Below are 19,352 nucleotides of genomic sequence, written 5' to 3'. Positions count from 1 at the left end.
CTGACCATTTTACAGGTGGGAAAACTGAGGCTCAGGAAAGGCAAGAGTTATACTTGAAGGCATAGATCTAGTCCCGGGGCCTGGTTTTCTGATTTTAAGTACAGGGCTCTTTCCAGAGTACCACAAATACTTCAAGACAAAGACTTGTAATATGTTCATTGGTTCTACAAAATTTATCGAGCACATACCAGGCAGTCTTTCATAGGCATAAAGATATACTGATGAATGAAACAGACAGACATCCCTGCAGTCCCAGAGCTTACACTCTAGTTGGAGAGACAGAACCAACAAAATAAATAAGTCCAGAATATAATACATCGATGGGTGATAAGTGCTATGGAGAAAAATAAAGGCACGAGCTCTGGGAGATGGGGGTGCTGGGACTGGGGTTAAGTATTACAACTTTAGATCATGGAGTGTTTTCAGCAGTTGTAAAAAGACTACTCAGCAAGACTGATACCAGTTCCAGAGCTGCCACCAACCTGTCCTCTGATTTCACATTGCTGAGCCTCCGTTGTCTCCTCTAAAAAGTAAAGATAATAATAACTACCTTGCAGGGTTCGTAAAAGAATACTGTTCGTAAGAACAGTGATATAAAGTAAAAGCAGCTAGGAGACTCGCTGAATGACTTGTAGCTCCTCTTATGTTAATTTTAAATAGGGATCTACATCCACTTGAGGAGCATGGCCTCGGTCAGTCTATGACTTCAAAGTTAGGGCGACCCTGTTTCCAATCATGGCCCCATCATGTAGGAGTTGCTTGATTTTGAGCACGTAACTCATCTCTTCTGAGCTTTGGTTTCCTTAATCTGTGAAAAGTGACTCGTAGCGTCTCCTTCCCTTGACTGTGGTGAAGATTAAAGTTGCATTTCCCTTTTGCTTTCCCTGCAGGAAATCTCCAATTGTCAAAGGCTAGAAGAAGCAGAGAAAGGTCTTGGAGCAGCACAGACAGCTCTCCTCATGCAGGAGAGAACAGAATGATGAAGGCCTAGTGCACGGATGCCCGCATCTCCCGTGTTATTGCTTGGGGATTGTTACTGGTTCTCTGGAGTACTGTCTTGGTGAGGATACTGGGGTTGGGGCTGAGCCCAGATGGACAACTGGGGTCATCAACGAGTGATGTCTGCTGTGGGCATCGGATAAGGGAACTCCAAGTCTGCAGACACTTGTCTATTGACTTATAATTACATATAAATGTGAAAACTCATTGGTATCCAGTCTTTTTGCTTTTTTCCCACTTTTTAGGTGTTTGCTATGTTTCATAATTTAACTTCTAACATGACAGTGGATAATTCTTTTACCACTGGACTTTCTGACTTCAATACCACTGGTTTTCCTTTTTTTGGCTGCCACGGGAAGGATGAACAGGGGGTTGAGCCCAGAAAGGGCTGTTCTGAAGCTGATGAAGTGAAAGTGACAGCTGTCAGAAAGGCATCTGCAGGATAAGCAGCAAACAGTCTGAGGCCATTTCCTGCCAGGATAAACAGCATCTTCCCTCCTCTGGCCAATTCCCGCCCCCTCAGCCTACTCAGTGCAACCTTAGTCACTGAAAATTGTCAATTGAGTTTGGTCTACTTTGGTTACTAAGGAAGGGCATGTACTTGAGTAAGATTCCCATCCAAATTGGAAAACATCTATAATAACATATATGTTAATGGTTTTGCATTTAGAAAGGTGAGTTTCTCTTATCTGGAACACGCCCTGAGGTGGAGCAACGCATTCTTGATGATAAAGCAGGCTTCTATAGATACAATGCTTGGGGAGAGTTACATGTTTCCGGATAACACGCTGTACGGAAGCTACACTATCTGCCCAGCTGTTGGGGACCACAGAGGGTATCCTTATTTTTTCCTGCACCCAAGGACAGGACTCAGATTCATGGATTCTTTCCAGAAGGGGGGATTTTCAACTCAACATGAGGAGGAGGGGCTTAGCATCTGGAGCTTTCTAACAGTGAACTAAGCTGCTGGAGGTGGTGAGCTCCCTGTCCTTAGGAAGATTCCAGCGGAAACCAGATGTAAGCCTGTTAGAGACACTGTAGAAGGATTTTTGCACGGATTGGGGGGTAGAGAATATCCACGATTATCCAGCCGCGTTCTGTGGAGTCCCAGAGTTTCTGGGCTACGTTTGAGCAGCCGGGTTGCTGAGGAAAGGGGAGAGAAATGCTAATATACAGAATTCTAGCTTCCACTGCGACTTCACTCAAAGTATAGTAACTAATGCCAAGTGAATGCTTCTTGCATTACACAGACTAACTTATTGGTTCCAGGGAGAGATGGCCAGACAAACTGTGGGACAGGAGTGGCAATGTCCCATCAGCTACTGTCATTCTACGCCGCAGCTGGAGCCTGAGCTCTTCCAAACAAAACCATCTTGTTCTGGAGCAAGCACCCCAAACAAAGGCTGGGAAATGGGGTTTTCTGCTTCCTAAAGGGTTGAATCCCCCAACCTCCTGAATTCATGCTCCTTCCCTCCCTCTTTTCCTTTTTCTTTTCTCTCTCCCTCTCTCTTTCTGGCACCAAGACCAACCAAATGGCCTCTCCCTCCCACCCAGAGTCTCCTGCTGGAGGAGACATCTACCTGGGATTGCCTGATCCAGAGCAAATGTGACAGCCCCTTCCATGCTTCATACACAGATTTCTAAGTGACTCTGTAGGTTCATCTCTCTGCCAGGCCTTCCTAGAAAAAAAACCTTAAAATCCCAGAACCCATTCGTGGAACGACAGACTATGATCAGACAGGTTGGGCACTGTGGTTTGTGATAAACCCCCTTCTCAATGAACACTGTGTTCTGGGTGTCCTATTTTTGGTGATGTAACATACATTATCCATGAGACACTATGACAAAGGCATCCCTGTCCCCAGTTATTTATCAGATGGTGAACCCAAGGCTCAGAGCATCCACGTGACCTCTCCGAGGTCCTATGTCCATTAAATGAGCGATCTGGGATGACCAGAGAGCTCACACCCTTATCATCATCGTCACCTCCGTGAAGACATAATAATACAAAAATGCACTTGTGCAGCCCTCCACGTGCTCACGTTGGCTTCACTGGAAGCCGAGTATGCCATGCTCGTGTTCACCTCTGGTCTCCACTGCCTGTGCCGCTCCCGCCACTCTCCATATCTTCTCACTCCTCCTTATTCATCCTTGGAATTTCACCTTCTGCAGGAAGTCTTCCCTGACCTACCAGCTCTCCCCTTCTTGTGTGCTCTCAAAGCATCACACTGTCCCGGCACTCATCACACTGGATGACAGCCCCGTGCCTGCCTGCATCCCTCACTAGACAAGCACTGTGAGAGTCAGGCTTCGATCTGCACTCGCTCCCCGCCTAGGATCTCTAGCCCTGCGGCTGGTGACCATTTCAACGACTTATCCGCTGAATGGATGAACGCGTCTTGAGACTTAGACCCTGCCACCAGATCCCCTTCCCATCTGGGATCTGCAGTCCAATGGAGAGGTCCCTGACTTGCAGTCTTTGAGACGATCACTAACTGTGCGCTTGTCATAGTTCCAGCGACTTCTTCCCCAAAGCTGGGAGCATTCCGCTTTGGGCCAGATACGAGGTCTTACCCTTTCCCGCTGGCTCTGTTTGCAGATAACACTCAGCATGTTGCAAAGGATCAGGGGTAGAACTCCCCACGGAGACACGATTCCTGGCTGCGGTGTTACAGACTCTCTGCCTGCTCCAGCCCCTGCCGCTGCGGGCCTGCCCGGCCAGAGGCATCTAACTGAAGCAGAGCACAGGGACCTGCCGTCTCGGTTTATGGCTGCCAGCTGCGCTTGCTCCCCTGTTCTCAGCGCCCACAAAACAATCCATCTGTCCTCTCCCTGCCCGCGGCCGCCGCCCCTGGTCAGAGCCCCATCACCATCTTTTGGCCTGGGATGCGGCAATGGCCTCTAAGTGGTCTCCCTGCCTCCAGTCTCACCCCTTCGGTTCTATTCTCTACATGGAGTGATTTTTCTCAAATGTAAATGTGACCACGATTAAAGCCCTTTGGTGACTCCTCACTACGGACAGGATTAAGTCTAAACTCCTAAGCACAGCCCAGGCCCTTCAGTCAGCTTCATTCTCTGCCCCTCTCCTGACATGCCTCTGCTCCAGTACAGAAACTACCAGCACGTTCTCTCCGAACTCTCTACTTCTTCATCTGCTCTTCCTTTGTGTCTGGTCCTTCATTCTTCCCTCTTATTTGTTCAGTTCATTCCATAAACATTTATTAAGTGCTTGTTATGTGCCTGCTTCCATTCTAGGGGAGGGCACCCCAGAGGTGAACGGTACAGGCAGAGTCTCTTATATCTGGGGAAAAAACTAGGAAAAAAATGACATGAATCAAATAACTGTGGATAGTAGGTATGCGCTGAGGAAAAGAAAACATGGGACATCACAGAGAGTGACATTAAGGGTTACCCGAGGCTGGGGGGTGGTCTGGGTGTCCCAGGACTTGGGAAGCAAGTACAAAGGCCTTCCCAAGGAGGGTGGGGGGAGCCTGGGGTGTAGGAGGAGCAGAAAGGTAGTGGGTGTGGGCTCAGCATCAAGGGGAGTGTTTGGGGGGACAGCTGAGGTGAGCCTCAAAGAAGGCTGCTCTCTCCTTCATGGCCCTCCCTGTACCCGGGCAGACTGTTCTCTTGCCACCCCTGACACTGGTCCATGGCAAGCACCTTCTATAGGGCATATGGGCCAGTCTCCGATTTCACCCACAGTGCCCTGCATAGCGCCTGGCTGGTGGCCGGCTCTCACACGTGCGTGTTAAACAAGTAAATGCAGTCACAGATTCCGAGAGGGACAACCAAAGACTTCTCCCCTCTGATGACCCACCAGGGGAAGCTGGTGTAGGAAGAGCCGGTGAGTCATTTTTAAAGGGAGCTCCACTTTGTAAGGCATTGAGCAGTGCACCACGGGAATCACCCATACGGAGATTAACTGATGGTGTCAATCTGCAAGGCTTTTTATTTGAGCCTCTTCCGTGGAGGAAAAAAAAAAAGGAGCAGGAGAAGAGTCTATATTTAATGTTTGGGGAAAGAGTGCAGAATGGGCACTCAAATATTGATGATGACAACAAATACTGATGTGAGTAAAGAGAACGGAAGGAAAACCCAGAACACAGTGTTTGTCGAGACGTCTAAGGGCTTCCCAGAATCTGAGACAGGGGTCAAGTGCTTAATGGTTTTCCTTCCTCTCTTGCCAGTGGTAAAGAAGGGTAGACGCTGAGGAAGGTATGGAGGGTGACACGGAGAAGGGCTGGAGCTAGAGGCAGCGCCACTGTGACCTGGGGGCCAAGTGACAGAGAGCAGGGGTGGCCGTGTGACCAGTCATCCTGATACAGGGCCAGGTGAGTGTAAGCCCGCAAGAGCTTCCACACGCGCCCTCCCCTGCCATCGGAGCCTAAAGGAATTCTCCTGACATCCAAGATAAGAATACGAAAAAGAATAGTAACAAAACAAAATTCTGCCTCTTTAACCCACTTCCAGCCTCCTTCCAGCCTGCCTCCTGGCTACCTGCTGCTCTGCATCTCCTGTTCTCCTCCTTCCCCAGCAGTCCCGGGCACACAGGCCATCCTTCAGTTCCTCACATCAAACCTGCCCTACCTCAGGACCTTTGCACCAGCAACTTCCTCCACCCGGTACAGTCGGCACACAAAAAATGACACCTAATGAAAACCTGAGTGTGGATATATGTATATACTCAGGTTACTATTACCACATTCAAGGTAATAAACATAACCATTGCCTCCAAAAGTGCCTTGGTTTTTTTCTTTGTGTGTGTGTGTGGTAAGAACACTTAACATGAGATCTACACTCTTAAATAAATTTTAAGTGCACAATACCCCGTGAACTATAGGCACTAGGTTGTAGAGTGGCTCTCTGGAACTTACTCATAACTGTACCTTTATAACCACTGAACATAGCTCCCCATAATGCCCTCTCTCCATCCCCTGGTAGCCACCATTCTGTTGTCAGCATCTATACGTGGGACTATTTTCGATGCCTCGTATATTTGGACTCATGCCTGTATTTGTCCTTCTGTGACTGACTTATTTCACGTAGCACAATGTCTTCCAGGTCCATCAATCTTGTCACAAATGGTAAGATTTCCTTCTTTTTTAAGGTGGAATAATATTCATACACACACACACACACACACACACACACACACACATATATATTTACTGTGTATATTTACTACATTTACTACATTATCTATATCCATTCACCTGTCGATGGACACTTAGGCTGTTTCCATAGCTTGGCTATTAAGAATACTGCTGCAGTGAACATGGAAACGCAGATATTGCTTTGTGATCCTGATTTCAATTCTTTAGGACCCGGAATACCCAGAAGTGGAATCACTGGATCACACGACAGTTCTACTGTTAATTTTTTGAGGCCCCTCCATACTGTTTTCCATAGCAGCTGTACCATTTTACATTCCACCAACAGCGTACAAGGTTCCAATTTCTCCGCATCCTTGCCAACTCTTATTAGCTTTTTTTTGATAGGAGTCACCCTAACAAGCATAGGAAGATATCTCATTGTGGCTTTGATCTGTATTTCCCTGATCCCTTGCTCTTCCAAGGCTGTGTCTTTCTTGAATTTGGGTCTCAGATGAAATGTCACCTCCTCGGAGAAGTCCTCCCTGACTTCATATGTCACTATGTAGCACCTGTCACTGGCTGGTAATTTTCCCAGATAGTTCCTCTAGTTATTAATTGTGTCTCCCCCACTAGAACATCCATACCATGAGAGCAGGGACCACTGCCCTTATTTACCTATGAATCCTCAGTGCTCAGAATAAGAAGGCCTTCAGTAAATGTTTGCTGACTGAATGGACCAATTACTTCTGTGTCTAATACTAAGGGTCAAGGAAAGGGCAGGGAGCAAATATTTGTCAAGCATCTAACATGGCAGATGCTGAGCTAGGTGCGTTACATGCAGTTTCTCACTTAGTCTCAGAACGGCCCTATAACCGTTTTTTCTTATCTCTATTTGACAGCTGAGGAAACTGAAGCACAGAGAGGTTGAGTAACTTGCCTGAGGTCACAGAGGTGGAAATCGGAAGGGATTGAAGCCAAACCCAGGTCGGCCTGACCCCACATGCCCTACCTTTTCCACTACAGTGAGCTGCTGCCCCACATCCTGCTCCTCAGAACTTCAAATCAGTCTCAATTTTGTTCCTACATGCTGTGTGACCACGAGCAACCTGCTTAACCTCTCTGTGCCTAAATGTCTTCAACTCTAATTGGGGAAAAAAAGAGGGTTTCTATGAGCATCAAATGAGATACAACGTACGAAAAAAATTATAAACAGTGAAGAAACTGGACAATATAGTAGATGTCAGCTATGCCTGTGACCATTTGTGGACATCTTTTGTGCCACCCCAGTCACTGACCCTGATTCCTGGGTCTCCCAGGTGGGTGTCACGTCCACAAAGACCTCAGAGTTTCCGGCTGTGGACAGACCCTTTGTCTGTTGTTTCACTGGTGTTTTTGCTCACTGATTCCTCTGCTTGGCAGCTCCCTTCTGACTTCACCTAGTCTGGGCGAGCGTACCCCCTTCTGCATCCACAGGGATGAGCACAGAAGTGATCTGCTGATGTGCCTGTCCCCCTGGCCACGGCCCCGAGGTGGGGATGGTGCCTGGCTCCTCCTGGGCCTGCCCTGAGCCTGGCACGGGGGCTGGCGCCGGAGGTCCTTGGCAGACCAGCAGAGAGGCCACTGCTGCCTGCGTGGCCGAGCCCTGGGACCACTCACGTTTTCACTGTTGACGTCAGCCTCGCTGGGGCAGCCGAACAGCTCCCGTCGCAGGAGATTCCCGTCGTACTCCAGGAAGGTCAGGTAGAGGTTGCGGAAAAACTCCACGTGCTTGTTCTTCACCCGCAGCTTCTTGGGGGAGTTCCAGTGAATGACCTGGCAGGTGACAAGGAGGCGGTCAGGCCGGGACGACCTGTGCTTGTGGGAGGCATGGCTGGGCACTGGTCTGAGTACTACCTGGGGGCCTGCCCATTCATTCATTCATTCATTCAAATGCATTCATTCATTCAACATTTGCGGTCCAGGGGTTAAGAGCTAGGGTGCTGAGGCTAGACTGCCTGGGGTCAAATCCTGGTTCTGCTCTAGGTAGTGATTTAATCTGAGGCAGATTACTTAATCTCTCTGTGCCTCAGTTTCCTCATCTGTGAAATGGAATAGTAACAGCTCCTGCCAAGCCCAGTCTCTGAGCTTTCATCTCGTGGCTCCAAACCTGCTTTGTGATGCTGAAGCCAGGACTCTGCCAACCGTGCTTCTGCTGTGTCTGCCTGTTCAGCACCGCCAACGGGGGCAGTGAGAGGGAGACAAAGTCTGGAGGGGAAGAAGGAACTTGCCCCTTCCTGTGTTCCTGTCCCTGCCCCTTTCTCCATGCCAGTGGTGGTACTTCTTTCCCTCAGCAGCAGCTAAGCACACTTTGCAGTGTTTTTCAAAGCTCCGATGCAGCGTCATGGTCCTTTGTCCCCGCCCGGTACTGTTCCCTCTGGAGCTACCTGCTGACCCCAGAGTGTGGCTTCCGGCCCGGAGCTGTAATAACTCCTACCTTTTCCCTCTGTTCCTTCAGCTCCAGGGGTGGGAACTGTTTCCTGCAATTTTCTACTTTCGCTTTTACAGTTACCAAGTGAACACTTTACGTCTAGTTATCATTTTTAAAGATTAAATTCTCTGTTCAAATAATTGGTATGGTTTTTGCCTCCAGCCAGGACTGATGGATGCCCTGTCTCCCAGAGCTGCCGTGAAAAGGCAACTCATTAATACAAGTAAAGCACGTAAGTGGTAAGGACATGCGCTCAGTACATGCTGGCTGCAACTATTAAGTGCCTACTGTATATGGAGTTGGGAGATGGTCAGAGGCCCCTGCGGGCAGTGCCTGCCCCTGGCTTGCTCACAGTCTGCCGGGGAGCCATGTCCCCAAACGGGTAACAGGCGGCAATCGTGGAGGGAGGATCAAGAAGACATGGCAGCTCCAGAATGCTCCGAGAAGCATCTCTCAGAAGGAGGTACCTGTGCTGGGGCTCGAAGGCCCAGCAGGAGTTTCCAGGGGAGACAGGGCCTGGGTGGGGGGGAGGGGGGCAGATGTGGCTGCAGAGGTGACAGGGGAGATCCTGGCCCTGTGGGACCATGTTCTGACCTCAGACTGCATCACTGGAGATTTTTAAGGGGGGCAGGGAATGACTAACTCTGGGTTTTGGGAAGATTACTCTGATTGTAATGGAGAAGATGCGAGTGGCAGGGTGAGAGGGCCCAAAGCGGGACCGGGGACACTAGTTACGAGTCAGCTGTGAAGCCTGGGGGCATGGCTCACCCCCGGGGCTGGGGAGTCACTTCTGAGTGGAATCCTATGTTGCTCCACATTGTTTCACATCCACTGTCTTCCTTTAATCCTCACAATGACCCTAACAAGGAATGCAAATTTAAAGATGAAGAAACTGAGGACTCTCCCTGGCGGTCCAGTGGTTAAGACTATGTGCTTCCAATGCAGGAGGTGCGGGTTCGATCCCTGGTCAGGGAACAAAGATCCCGCATGCCACAGGGCGTGGCCAAAAATAAATAAATAAATACGTACACACATAAATTTTAAAAAATCAAAAAATTAAAATAAAAAGGATGAAGAAACTGTGGAGATGTAACTTGCTCAGGGCCACAAAGCTGGTAAATGTTGGAGCTGGGATTCAAACATAAATCTGAAGAAATCTGATTCCAAAGTTCTTTACTCTGTGGAGAACGGGAGAAGCCACGTTCTAAAGACTTCTTTTTTCACGCTGCATCACATTACAGAAGAGACAACAGCGCTCTCCTCTTCCCCCACTGGCCCCCCATGGCCCTCACTCTCTCCTCCCATGGCGGGACGGACAGCCTATCTGACCATCTGAGCTGGGGAAACACTGCTTTGTAAGACCAAGCCCCTCTCTCAAGGTACAGCGAATAACAGGAAACCTATTTGGTCCAAACCACATCACGGCTCTCCCCTAATCAGCAAAGGTGTAACTACAGGGCAAGAACCGGGGCTGTCAAAGCAGCCTAGGTCTGAATCCCAGCCATCCTCTTCACTAGCTGTGCGTGTCCTTGGGCATCTTGTTGCATTTCCTGGGGCCCCAATTTCCTCATGTGCAAGGAGGGGATCAGTAACCCCAACTTCACAAAGTGGTTATAAGAGGGTTACACGAATGCCTGGCACAGTGCCTGCATGTCACAGTGGCTCCATACATGTGGGTTCCCTTCCCCCTCAAAGATGGGACCAATCTGCACCACGAGTGCTCTGCCCTCCTTTGCCTCCCGCCAGCAGGAGGTCCACTGCAGCCGTGAGGAGGGAAGCAGGCATCTCGCACTCAGGAGAGGGCAGAAAGGGACAGCAGACCCTCCTTGGAACGAGGCCACTTGGCAGTGTTTGCATTTCAGGGAAGGATGAGTATACAATGTGCGATTCTCCTCCTGTGCCCTCTGAAGGGTGTGAGAGGGAAGGAGAGGGAAGACTTCCTTGAGAATACACCCAACCCGGGCAGGAGAAGGTCCCGGGCCAGGCATTAAAATAATTGCATGTGAGCTGGTGACACTCATACCCAGTGGGGATCACGTCTTTGCTGTGAAAGATTCTGGTCCTTGCCAAGTGCTGAAGCCAGCAGGAAGGCTGACGGATGTGCACCTGACTCAGGAAACCTGGGCTTCTTCAACAGGGAACAACTTTAACTAAGGGGAAATCAGGGCTAGCCTATGAGTCCCCAGACAAACAAATTGTCACTTATCATTCACGAATCTACCAGGCGCTTTGGAGACACTGTGTCATTAAATGCTCCAAATGAGCCCATTTGAATCCCACTGTACATTTTACAGAGATGGTACTTGACTTGCCTGTATTTCACAGCCGGTAAGCTGCAGAGCTGAGACACGAACCCAGCTCTGGACCTAAACCCCCAGGTTCCTGACTGCTATCGTGTTCCATGTCAATGGCTGAGCACTTTACAGGTGCGGAGAGGGAGGCCTGCAGAGGAGAGGTGGCTTGCCCAAGATCACGTGGTGAGTTTGGACCAAGCCCGGGCTGGGACGAGGATGCAGGTCTCCGGGTACTCCCCGCCCTCCCACTCCAGGTCACCACTTATCCCATCGTGTCTCATCCTGTTCTGTGTCTGCCCAGGGATCTGGGTTCATCTACAGGTAAATACTGAGGTTATATAACAAGCGGCAAAGGTTAAAGGAATGTAGGGGGAGAAGATGGTGGGTCGCTGGTAGGCCAAAGGGGTTTTAAAAAACCCTGTGAACCTAGCTGCCCTGTAATAGGTAAGCCCACTCAAAGTCTATTAATGTATATTCAGATTTACCTTTCCACCTAGGTTTTTAATCATCACAACAGAGAGTACTCCATTCCCCTGTGCTAGGCTCCAGAGAAGTAAGTAATATCTATTGTTTACCTAATACCCATTATATGCTAGACATAGGCCAGACCTGTTACTGTTGCTGTGTGTGTGTATGTGTATGTGTGGTTTCACATTCCATCCTCAAAACAACCTGGTAACGTTGTTTCTATTATCATCCCTATTTTACAGACAATAATCCTGAGTGTCTCTCAGCTAGTAAGCAGCCAATCCTAATACAAAATCAGGCCTGTCTTACTCCCAAATCTTTTTCTTTCTGCCGCATCATTCATTCATTCAATACTAGAATGAGCACCGACTCTGTGCCAGGCACTGATAGGGGCTGTGATTGCAGAGATGGACACAAAAGATCAAGATTCTCTTTCTGGAACCTACAACTGAGGGGAAGAGGCAGACGTTACGTAACTGTCCATTTTCAATTACAAGTATGACTCGTGCTTTTAAAGAGATGGTAAAGAGAAGTTGTTGGTGATCGTTTCTGGGCTGGGCTACTTCAAGTATAGAGAAACCAAGGCCCAGAGGGAGAAAGTCACTTGCCCAGACTCACAGCAGAGGGAGAAGTGGTGCCCAGCTCTGTCTCCCAGGCCACCACTCCTCCCACTAAACAACGCACCTGCCTCTGAAACTCCAAATCAGGATGAGTATTGCTGATAATTCTTATCAGCTCATGTCTGACTACTGAGAAATGTCATTTCCTGGTCCCTTGAGGGCCAGAATCACCCATCATCGCTGGCTCAGGGCCAGCAAGCTGGTGGTGTAGATGACATACATTGACAAGCTTACACACACGAGACAAAGTGACACTGGGAATGTGCCCAAAATACGTTTTTGCAAGAAGCTGGTAAGTACATGTGAGTCTATGACGCTTGTGAAAACCAATCATAACTTATTCCACTTGCTGGGACACATCAGCACAGTAATCATTATTATTGTTAATATTAGCAGCTAACATATATTGGATGTTTGCTATGTGCCAAGCGCTGCTCTAGACATTTCATTCGTCATGGCTCATTTGTACTTTACTTAGTACTACAGGTATATTCTCATTATCCCATCTTACAGGTAAGGAAAGTTCAGCCAATTGCCCCAGGTTACACAGCTAGAAAGTGGGAGAGTCAGGATTCAAACCCAAAGAGGTAGAGACATGAGGAATCTCTCTCTCTCTTATTTCTCCCATGTCTGTAATCATCAACTGACTGTTTACAGCAATGAACATGAGATTCTCAGAAGATTACAGGATCAGAAGTGAAACCTACTCTTCCCTCCCAAACATAGGCACAGCACCATCCTGGGGACACGAAGGCTGCTGGGGTGATTTAGGACTTCCCATATACATGGGCTGAACCTCCAGCTTGGGAGGAAGTAGAGAAGGAGGCATCCAGCTTGCATGGCAGGTGGGCTGCAGAAGCTACCAGGCATCAGGGGTCCCAGGAGTGTGATCTGATTGGATCTGAAATGTCTGTAAAGGCTGAGTATGTGTACAGACTTGCAGTCAGCCTGCAATGAGCCTGAGAAATGGATGAAAATTGATTACTGTCCAGGAAACTTAAACATCATCCGGGAAGACAGCAAAAGTCAACGTGATTAAAGGAGAAACGAGAGACTATCACCTATCAAGGGCGCAGGAAAAAAGCATTTCAAAGACAGAAACAAGACCTCAGTACAAGGACAAGGCTATGGAAGGAGTTTAGCCCATACTCCGGCTTCTCAAGTACTTGGAAACCACAGGGCTCATAAAAATAATTCTGATTTCTTGGCCAAAGTGCCAAGATATCAGAACCTGTGTGCAAATGCCACGTGAATAAGAACACGGGGCTTATGTGTTCCCAGTTACTGAGATAAGGGGTATTTGGAAAATGGGGCTCTGTCTCGAGACCTCCACTGACTTTCTTGGCTCATAGAATAACAACTATCCTCTTTAGACTGGTAGTGAAGCCTGCTGCAAACTGGTTCCCACTTACAATTCCAACTCTAACTCCAGGCTAAAAGAACTTCCTGGTATTTCTTGAACCTGTCTTCCATGACTCAGTGCTTTTGCATATGCCTTTTTCCCCCTCCTTAGAATATCTTTATTTCTTCTCTACCATATTCATGCCTGCTTGTCCTTCACAGCTGAGCTCAAATGCACCTCTTCTGTAACTCTTTCCCTGAAGGTTTCCACTCATGCCAGAAGGTTGCCTCCTAGTAGTCTTTCTCTCCACTCCATTCTTCATTCCTAAAAGAACATTCATTTTGTTTGTAGTTGCCATGTCCCTAGCCCCTTTGAGTGGCTCATGATCCATTTCAGATCCAAGCATTCATGATGATTCTTCTCTCTGACTTCCCAGACTCCCTTGCAGCTAGGGGTGGCCATGTGACACAGGATTGCTCAAAAAGACACATGGCAAAGCATATATTTGATTTCTTAATCACAAGGTTCAGATAAGGTGCTGTCTTCCTCCCACCCCACTCACCTTCCTGTTGTGAACAGAGATGTGATGACTGGCACTCTGACAGCCATCCTGTGACTGTGAGGTCAACACACTGCTGATCTACAAACCAATTCTACAGCTGCTTACTCCAGGACTCTTAGGAAAGAAATTCAAACCCCCAATTTTATTTTAAGCCACTACAAATTGGGTCTTCTGATTCTCACTGTAAGCATTCCTCATATAACACCTAAGGCAGTTGCTGGGCCCTTCCTCAGTATGCCACAGGCTCTCGTACTGAACTCTATTAGAGAACTCATCGCATGCTCTGGTAATTATTTATTTACATTCCTGCACCTGGCAGCACTGGAATATGAATTTCCGGGCCAGCAGGGACCGTGACTTATTATTCTTCCTGAGTGCTTACTGCCTGGCAGGTAGTTAGTATTCAATAGCTGCCCTTTGGTTCAAGAATGGAAATCATGATGATGACATTCTCAATAATCCTCACATTCTGTCTGTCTATAGCAAATCAGTTATAAAAGCCCTATTCATGTGGGCTTTCAGATAGAGAAACATATTCCTCTTTTCTTCATCTAAGGGCCAAACAGCTTGTCATTTTCTTTTGAAGGAATTTAAGCTCCCTCTGTTCTTCCCTTGTCTGGTATTTCAGGGAGAAGGACAATGGTCTCAGAAGTCCCTTTCCTTGTCCTCTTCAGGATTATGATATATGCTACAAAAGGATAAGCACACGCACCTGATCCCAGCCCCAGCTCCAGCTCTTATCCGCTAGGTGGCCTGCACATAGTTGCCTAGCATCGTGGAGACAGTCCCTCACCTATAAAAGGGACATAACAGCAACCGCCCTGCAGTTTGTGGTCAAGACCAGGACTGACGGGTTGATGGGCATGAAGGCATTTCACACGTGCTCATTAAATTACAAAATAAATCTGGTTTTAGACTTCATGAGTCATCCACCTTACCAATGAGGAAGGCTGGATGAAGACAGGAAAGGAAAGAGGAATAAGAAACAAGACTTAAAGGAGGAATTGCAGGTGGAGGCAGCCTGGGGCAGAAGGGCAGGATGGGCACAGACAACACAGCCCAGAGGAGACGCCACGCCAGGGGCCAGGCTCCTCCTGGCTGGACCTCAAGGAGAGGCCCGAAGAGGGGGCTGTTCAGAAGGGAAAGCACTAAGGTGGGTTTAACACACTGGGCAGAGATTGGAGAGTGCTAACAGGCAGGGGAGCGAGGCAGATGTCACCCTTGCTTCTTCCCAACTCTGTCACCCAAACAGCTTAATGTATCTGAACCTCTATTTTCCAATCTGTTCAAAGGAAACAATAATAATACCTGTTTCAGAGGATCAATGAGACAAGAGATGTAAAGGCATCCACCATGGAGCCCAGAACAGACTGGTGCTCAGCATGTGCGCGTCTTGGGAACATACGTGCTCCGTTCCCATGGGATCTTCTCTAAAGCGATGCTGTCCCTCAGTCTGTATTTAAACCTAGACTGCTGGTTCCTTGAATGCAAGACTTGTGTTTGTCCAACTCTGCCTGCACAGTGGCAGGTCCGGTCAACGTTTGCAGACTGCCACGGAATCCACTCCAGTTCTTCTCTTCCCTCCACCAACTGCTAAAGACTCTATTCCACCTCTCTCCCTTCTCCTTTCCCATTCCTGACAATTACCAGGTAGTGGCTATTAAATGAAAACAGTGTCCTTGGTACTCAAGACTTCAAGCCACAGATGTTCCGTGACTCTCTGCCTCCTTTTACAAAGGTTCCTGTTGTTCCTTGATTTTTTTACAAGTCCCAGAAAAAAAAAAAAAATCTTCCCAGACAAAAACATTACCCAGGAAAGGGGAAGAAAACAGATGAAACTCAGCGATTATTTAGTCCCCTCATCTGGAAAACGTAGACACTTAGGCCAGTGCATGCGTCCGAGGCCCTGTCCTATAGCCTGTCGTTTCTTGTTCTATCACCTGTAACATTTCTTATTTTTCCCTGCCTGAGGTGCTGGACGTTGTAAAGAGGGGAAAAAATGAGAACATAAAAATAGATATCTTTGATAATACTCAGGGCTGGGAGGGACATGAATCCGAGAAGATCCTGCTCTGTTCTCTCACGTTCGTCACGTTGAATGTTTCTGGTTCTTTTGCTATATAATGGGGGTAGCAATCAATTTGAACTGGATTCTGGCCCGTCTGAAGAATTCCGATGGACCTCTGAGAGCAAGGAAGTGAGAAAGCGATGCATTCAGTACAAGGATCTTCCCTGGCGTTGCCTAATGCGGCTTCTCTGCAGTCATGTGACCTGTGGATGGTAACCAGCCCAGTGCGCTCCCTCTCTAAGGCATTAATTACTAAGACTCTATTCACTTTCACAGAGTCCCCACAGGGTCCTCCAGGGGGTGTCTCTGTTGATTTGAGGGCAAGGAGGACAGAGGGAAGTGGGTTTCACCTCTAGAGACAGGCAGGGACCCTTCAGCTGAAGGATTCTACCAAGGTTGGTTGAGAAGCCAATTTGGTGGAATGTCAGTAATGCCCCTGGGGGTGGGCACCCCGTGATTCACTGCTTGGAAACTCCAAGAAGGCAAACTGGCTTCCAGGATCCCAGCAGGCATCTTCTGTAGTGGCCCGCTGTTGCTTTTCCGTGTGTTCTGCACCCTTCCTTCACAGATCAAGACCCTGCCTTCTTCCGATGATTCTAACAGGGCTACCGGTCAGGCCTGACCTGCTACAGCAAGGGCGTGTGACTCAGGATGACCAATGAGACATTTCAGACCGTTCGTGGGCATGAGTCCCGTGAAGGGTCAACAGAGTTGCTCTGCAGAGTCATGGAGGGAAAGAGGGGCTCTCTTTTCAGTATGGGATCACGTGTGCTGGTCACTCTTATGTTCCCTTGCTTTGATTTCTTCACAGCATGTTTTCCTGCCTGAAATGACCAGTTTGATCATTTGTTGTCTTGTTTGATATCTGTATTCTGCACTAGAATGTAAGCTGGGGAGAGCAGGGCCTGCATTGTCTGGTTTTCCACGTATAACCCGTGCTTGGAACAGTGCCTGGTCCACAGCAAGCGAGCAACATGTATTTGTTGAATGACGAAGCTCTACATACTGGCTGGGGAGGCTGCCAGAAGTCACCCTGCCATGACAGAGAAAGCAGAGGCAGAAAGAAAGCAAGACAGAGGGGCAGAGAGAGAAGGAGAGGGAGTGAGGTCTTACGTCATTTGAGCTCCCATATCTAACTGTGTCAGTGCAGAGCGCAGGATACTGAGCCCGCGCATACTGAAACACACTGAGGAATAAACCCGGCTAAGTGTTCTACCAATCAGACTACATCTATTTTAGTGCATTTATTAACATTATTTAATGATAACAATAATTTTAACTAAAATAACTCATAAAATGAACAAAGGATTTAAAAAGAGCCCTGCATTATTATTATTATTAACCCAAAGTACAAAATAAATACATGTGAGTCCTTGGGGTTATGAATACATGATTTAAGAAATAAATATAATTGGGGGAAAGAGACAAATCTCCCTAGAGAAGAACCCCAATGATGTGCGTGGATTCTACCCCCTCCCGGGAAGTGAAACTTCATCTCCTCACTTCCAGTGTGGGGTAGATAAGTGACTCACTTCCAAAAAAAGAAGAAGGAAAGGGAACCACAGTAACTTTACAGTGGAGAAGCCTGAAAAGACCACCTTAGCGAAAGAAAGGTGGTTAGCAGCCTTAGTAGTAACATGTGTGGCACAGTACATGCCTTGGAAGTGTCAAGGTCAGTCATGAAAAAACAAAGACAGACTGAGAAACTGTCAGAGACCAAAGGAGACTCAGGAAGCAGGAGGTGAATGGAAAAACTGGTGAAATGCAGCTAAAGCCTGACGTTTAGTAATAGCAATACAGCAATGTTGGTGTGTCAGTTTTGACAAGTTCACCATTGGTACATAAGACGTTAACATCAGGGGAAACTGGATGGGGCACATGGGACTCTATGTACTATGTTTGCCATTTTCCTGCACGTCTAAAATTCTTCCAAATAAAAGCGTATATTAAAAACACAAACCAGTTCTACAAAGAAACGAGAGGTTGAGAATACTAGTAACACAAGCTTTTGGGACCAGCAAGAAAACAGCTGAGCTGACACTTCTGCTCCCAATATAAGCTCTTCCTTAGCTACATCCCCAAGTAGAGAAATGCCCATCTAATTAGATCTGACAAGAAGTTGGTTGAAAAAAAATTAAATCCTCAAGACCATTTCAAAAACCATTTATAACCATGATCGTTACGGAAGAACTTCACCCCAAGTGTGTATTATGCCTCGAGATATTACTTAATGTTAGTACAGACCTGCGTGATGAGCAAGACATTTAAAAACAAAGCATCCGGAATATAAAGACGAGCCTCCATGAATTCTGGATGACGTTTAAAGTCTTGTGAGAGTCAGTCTTAGAATTTACAATGTTTCACTAAACCCCATGAAAAGAGTTCTGCAGTCTCTTTGGAGATTTCATACATCAAAATGAAAGCTAATAAAATCCAATAAGGAAAACACTTGTGTTTCCTGCCTTGGCAAAAATGGCTGGCAAAACACACAGAAGACAATCTGGTAACAAAAGAAGTAAATTCCTGGGTCAGCAAATATTATAGGAAGAGTCCTAGAAAACAAATGATGAAAGCCTGGAGAAACTAGGATTAAAACAAATTACATGGGTGATTTGCTATAGAGTTAAATCCAAGTACAGAGGATTCTGACACGCGTCATCTTAAGCTATTTGCAAGACTCTGTTTAGAAAATGAAATACACAAAGAACAACTTTTCAGTGAGCACTAAAGGAAAGATGCCCTGGGGAAGTGATACTCTGAGCAGTGAATTCCTACTTTAACGATGGTAATGCTTTATGGAGCGTGCATATGTGGAATGACTGAAGGTACAGCTGCTTTAGCTGGAATAACGAAAGGATACCAAGAAAAGTTACAGAGGGAGTGCCCCACACTGAATTCCTTTACTGTATCACTGATAGGCAAGTTTGCAACAAAACACTGGAAGCCAGTGTGCATTAGTACTATTAGATGTCGTTGATTTGGTTAACTTTATAAAGACAAGACTGAAAATATAGAATTTTTAAAATACTTTCTAAAGACATGAGGAATGACAATGAAAATCTTCTGTCCAACATAGAGCTTAGCTGGTTAACTCACGGCAAAGGACTTATAATAAATGGCATACGTAAAGACGATCTATGCATTTCTGTTTTTATGAAAAACTGGTTGTCGGTGGTATGCTATCTCATGCTTTTGGGAAAAAACACACACACCTGAATCTGACCCTTCAATGTAAAGGTGATGAATGGAAAAGTAACTACTTTTACAAAGAACCTGTAATACAGATGGAACTTTTAGAAATAAATATTTGAAATTGTTTTCCTCATTATAGGGATTTTTAGGCAAAAATGTTCCATATCAAATCCCTCATTTCCACATTCCTAGAAACTTCAGTGGTTTGATGTCCATGATTACCAAATACTGCTTAGTTGATGGT

General features: G+C 47.0%; 1 protein-coding gene across 2 annotated transcripts in view; it reads right to left on the bottom strand.

Annotated features, from left to right (window-relative positions):
* The window catches only part of LARGE1 (LARGE xylosyl- and glucuronyltransferase 1), a 586,234-nt gene that overhangs the window by 55,750 nt on the left and 511,132 nt on the right, over positions 1–19,352 (bottom strand). For both annotated transcript variants that reach the window (XM_079935833.1, XM_079935832.1), the window contains exon 10: positions 7,752–7,907. In XM_079935833.1, coding sequence (XP_079791959.1) covers positions 7,752–7,907 — 156 coding nt within the window. The remainder of the gene's footprint in view (positions 1–7,751; positions 7,908–19,352) is intronic.

This window comes from Stenella coeruleoalba (assembly GCF_951394435.1).
Source record: "Stenella coeruleoalba genome assembly, chromosome: 11".
NCBI classification, from domain to species: domain Eukaryota; kingdom Metazoa; phylum Chordata; class Mammalia; order Artiodactyla; family Delphinidae; genus Stenella; species Stenella coeruleoalba.
The sequence above is the reverse complement of the archived record's forward strand: the minus strand, read 5'-3'. Positions and strand labels throughout refer to the sequence as shown.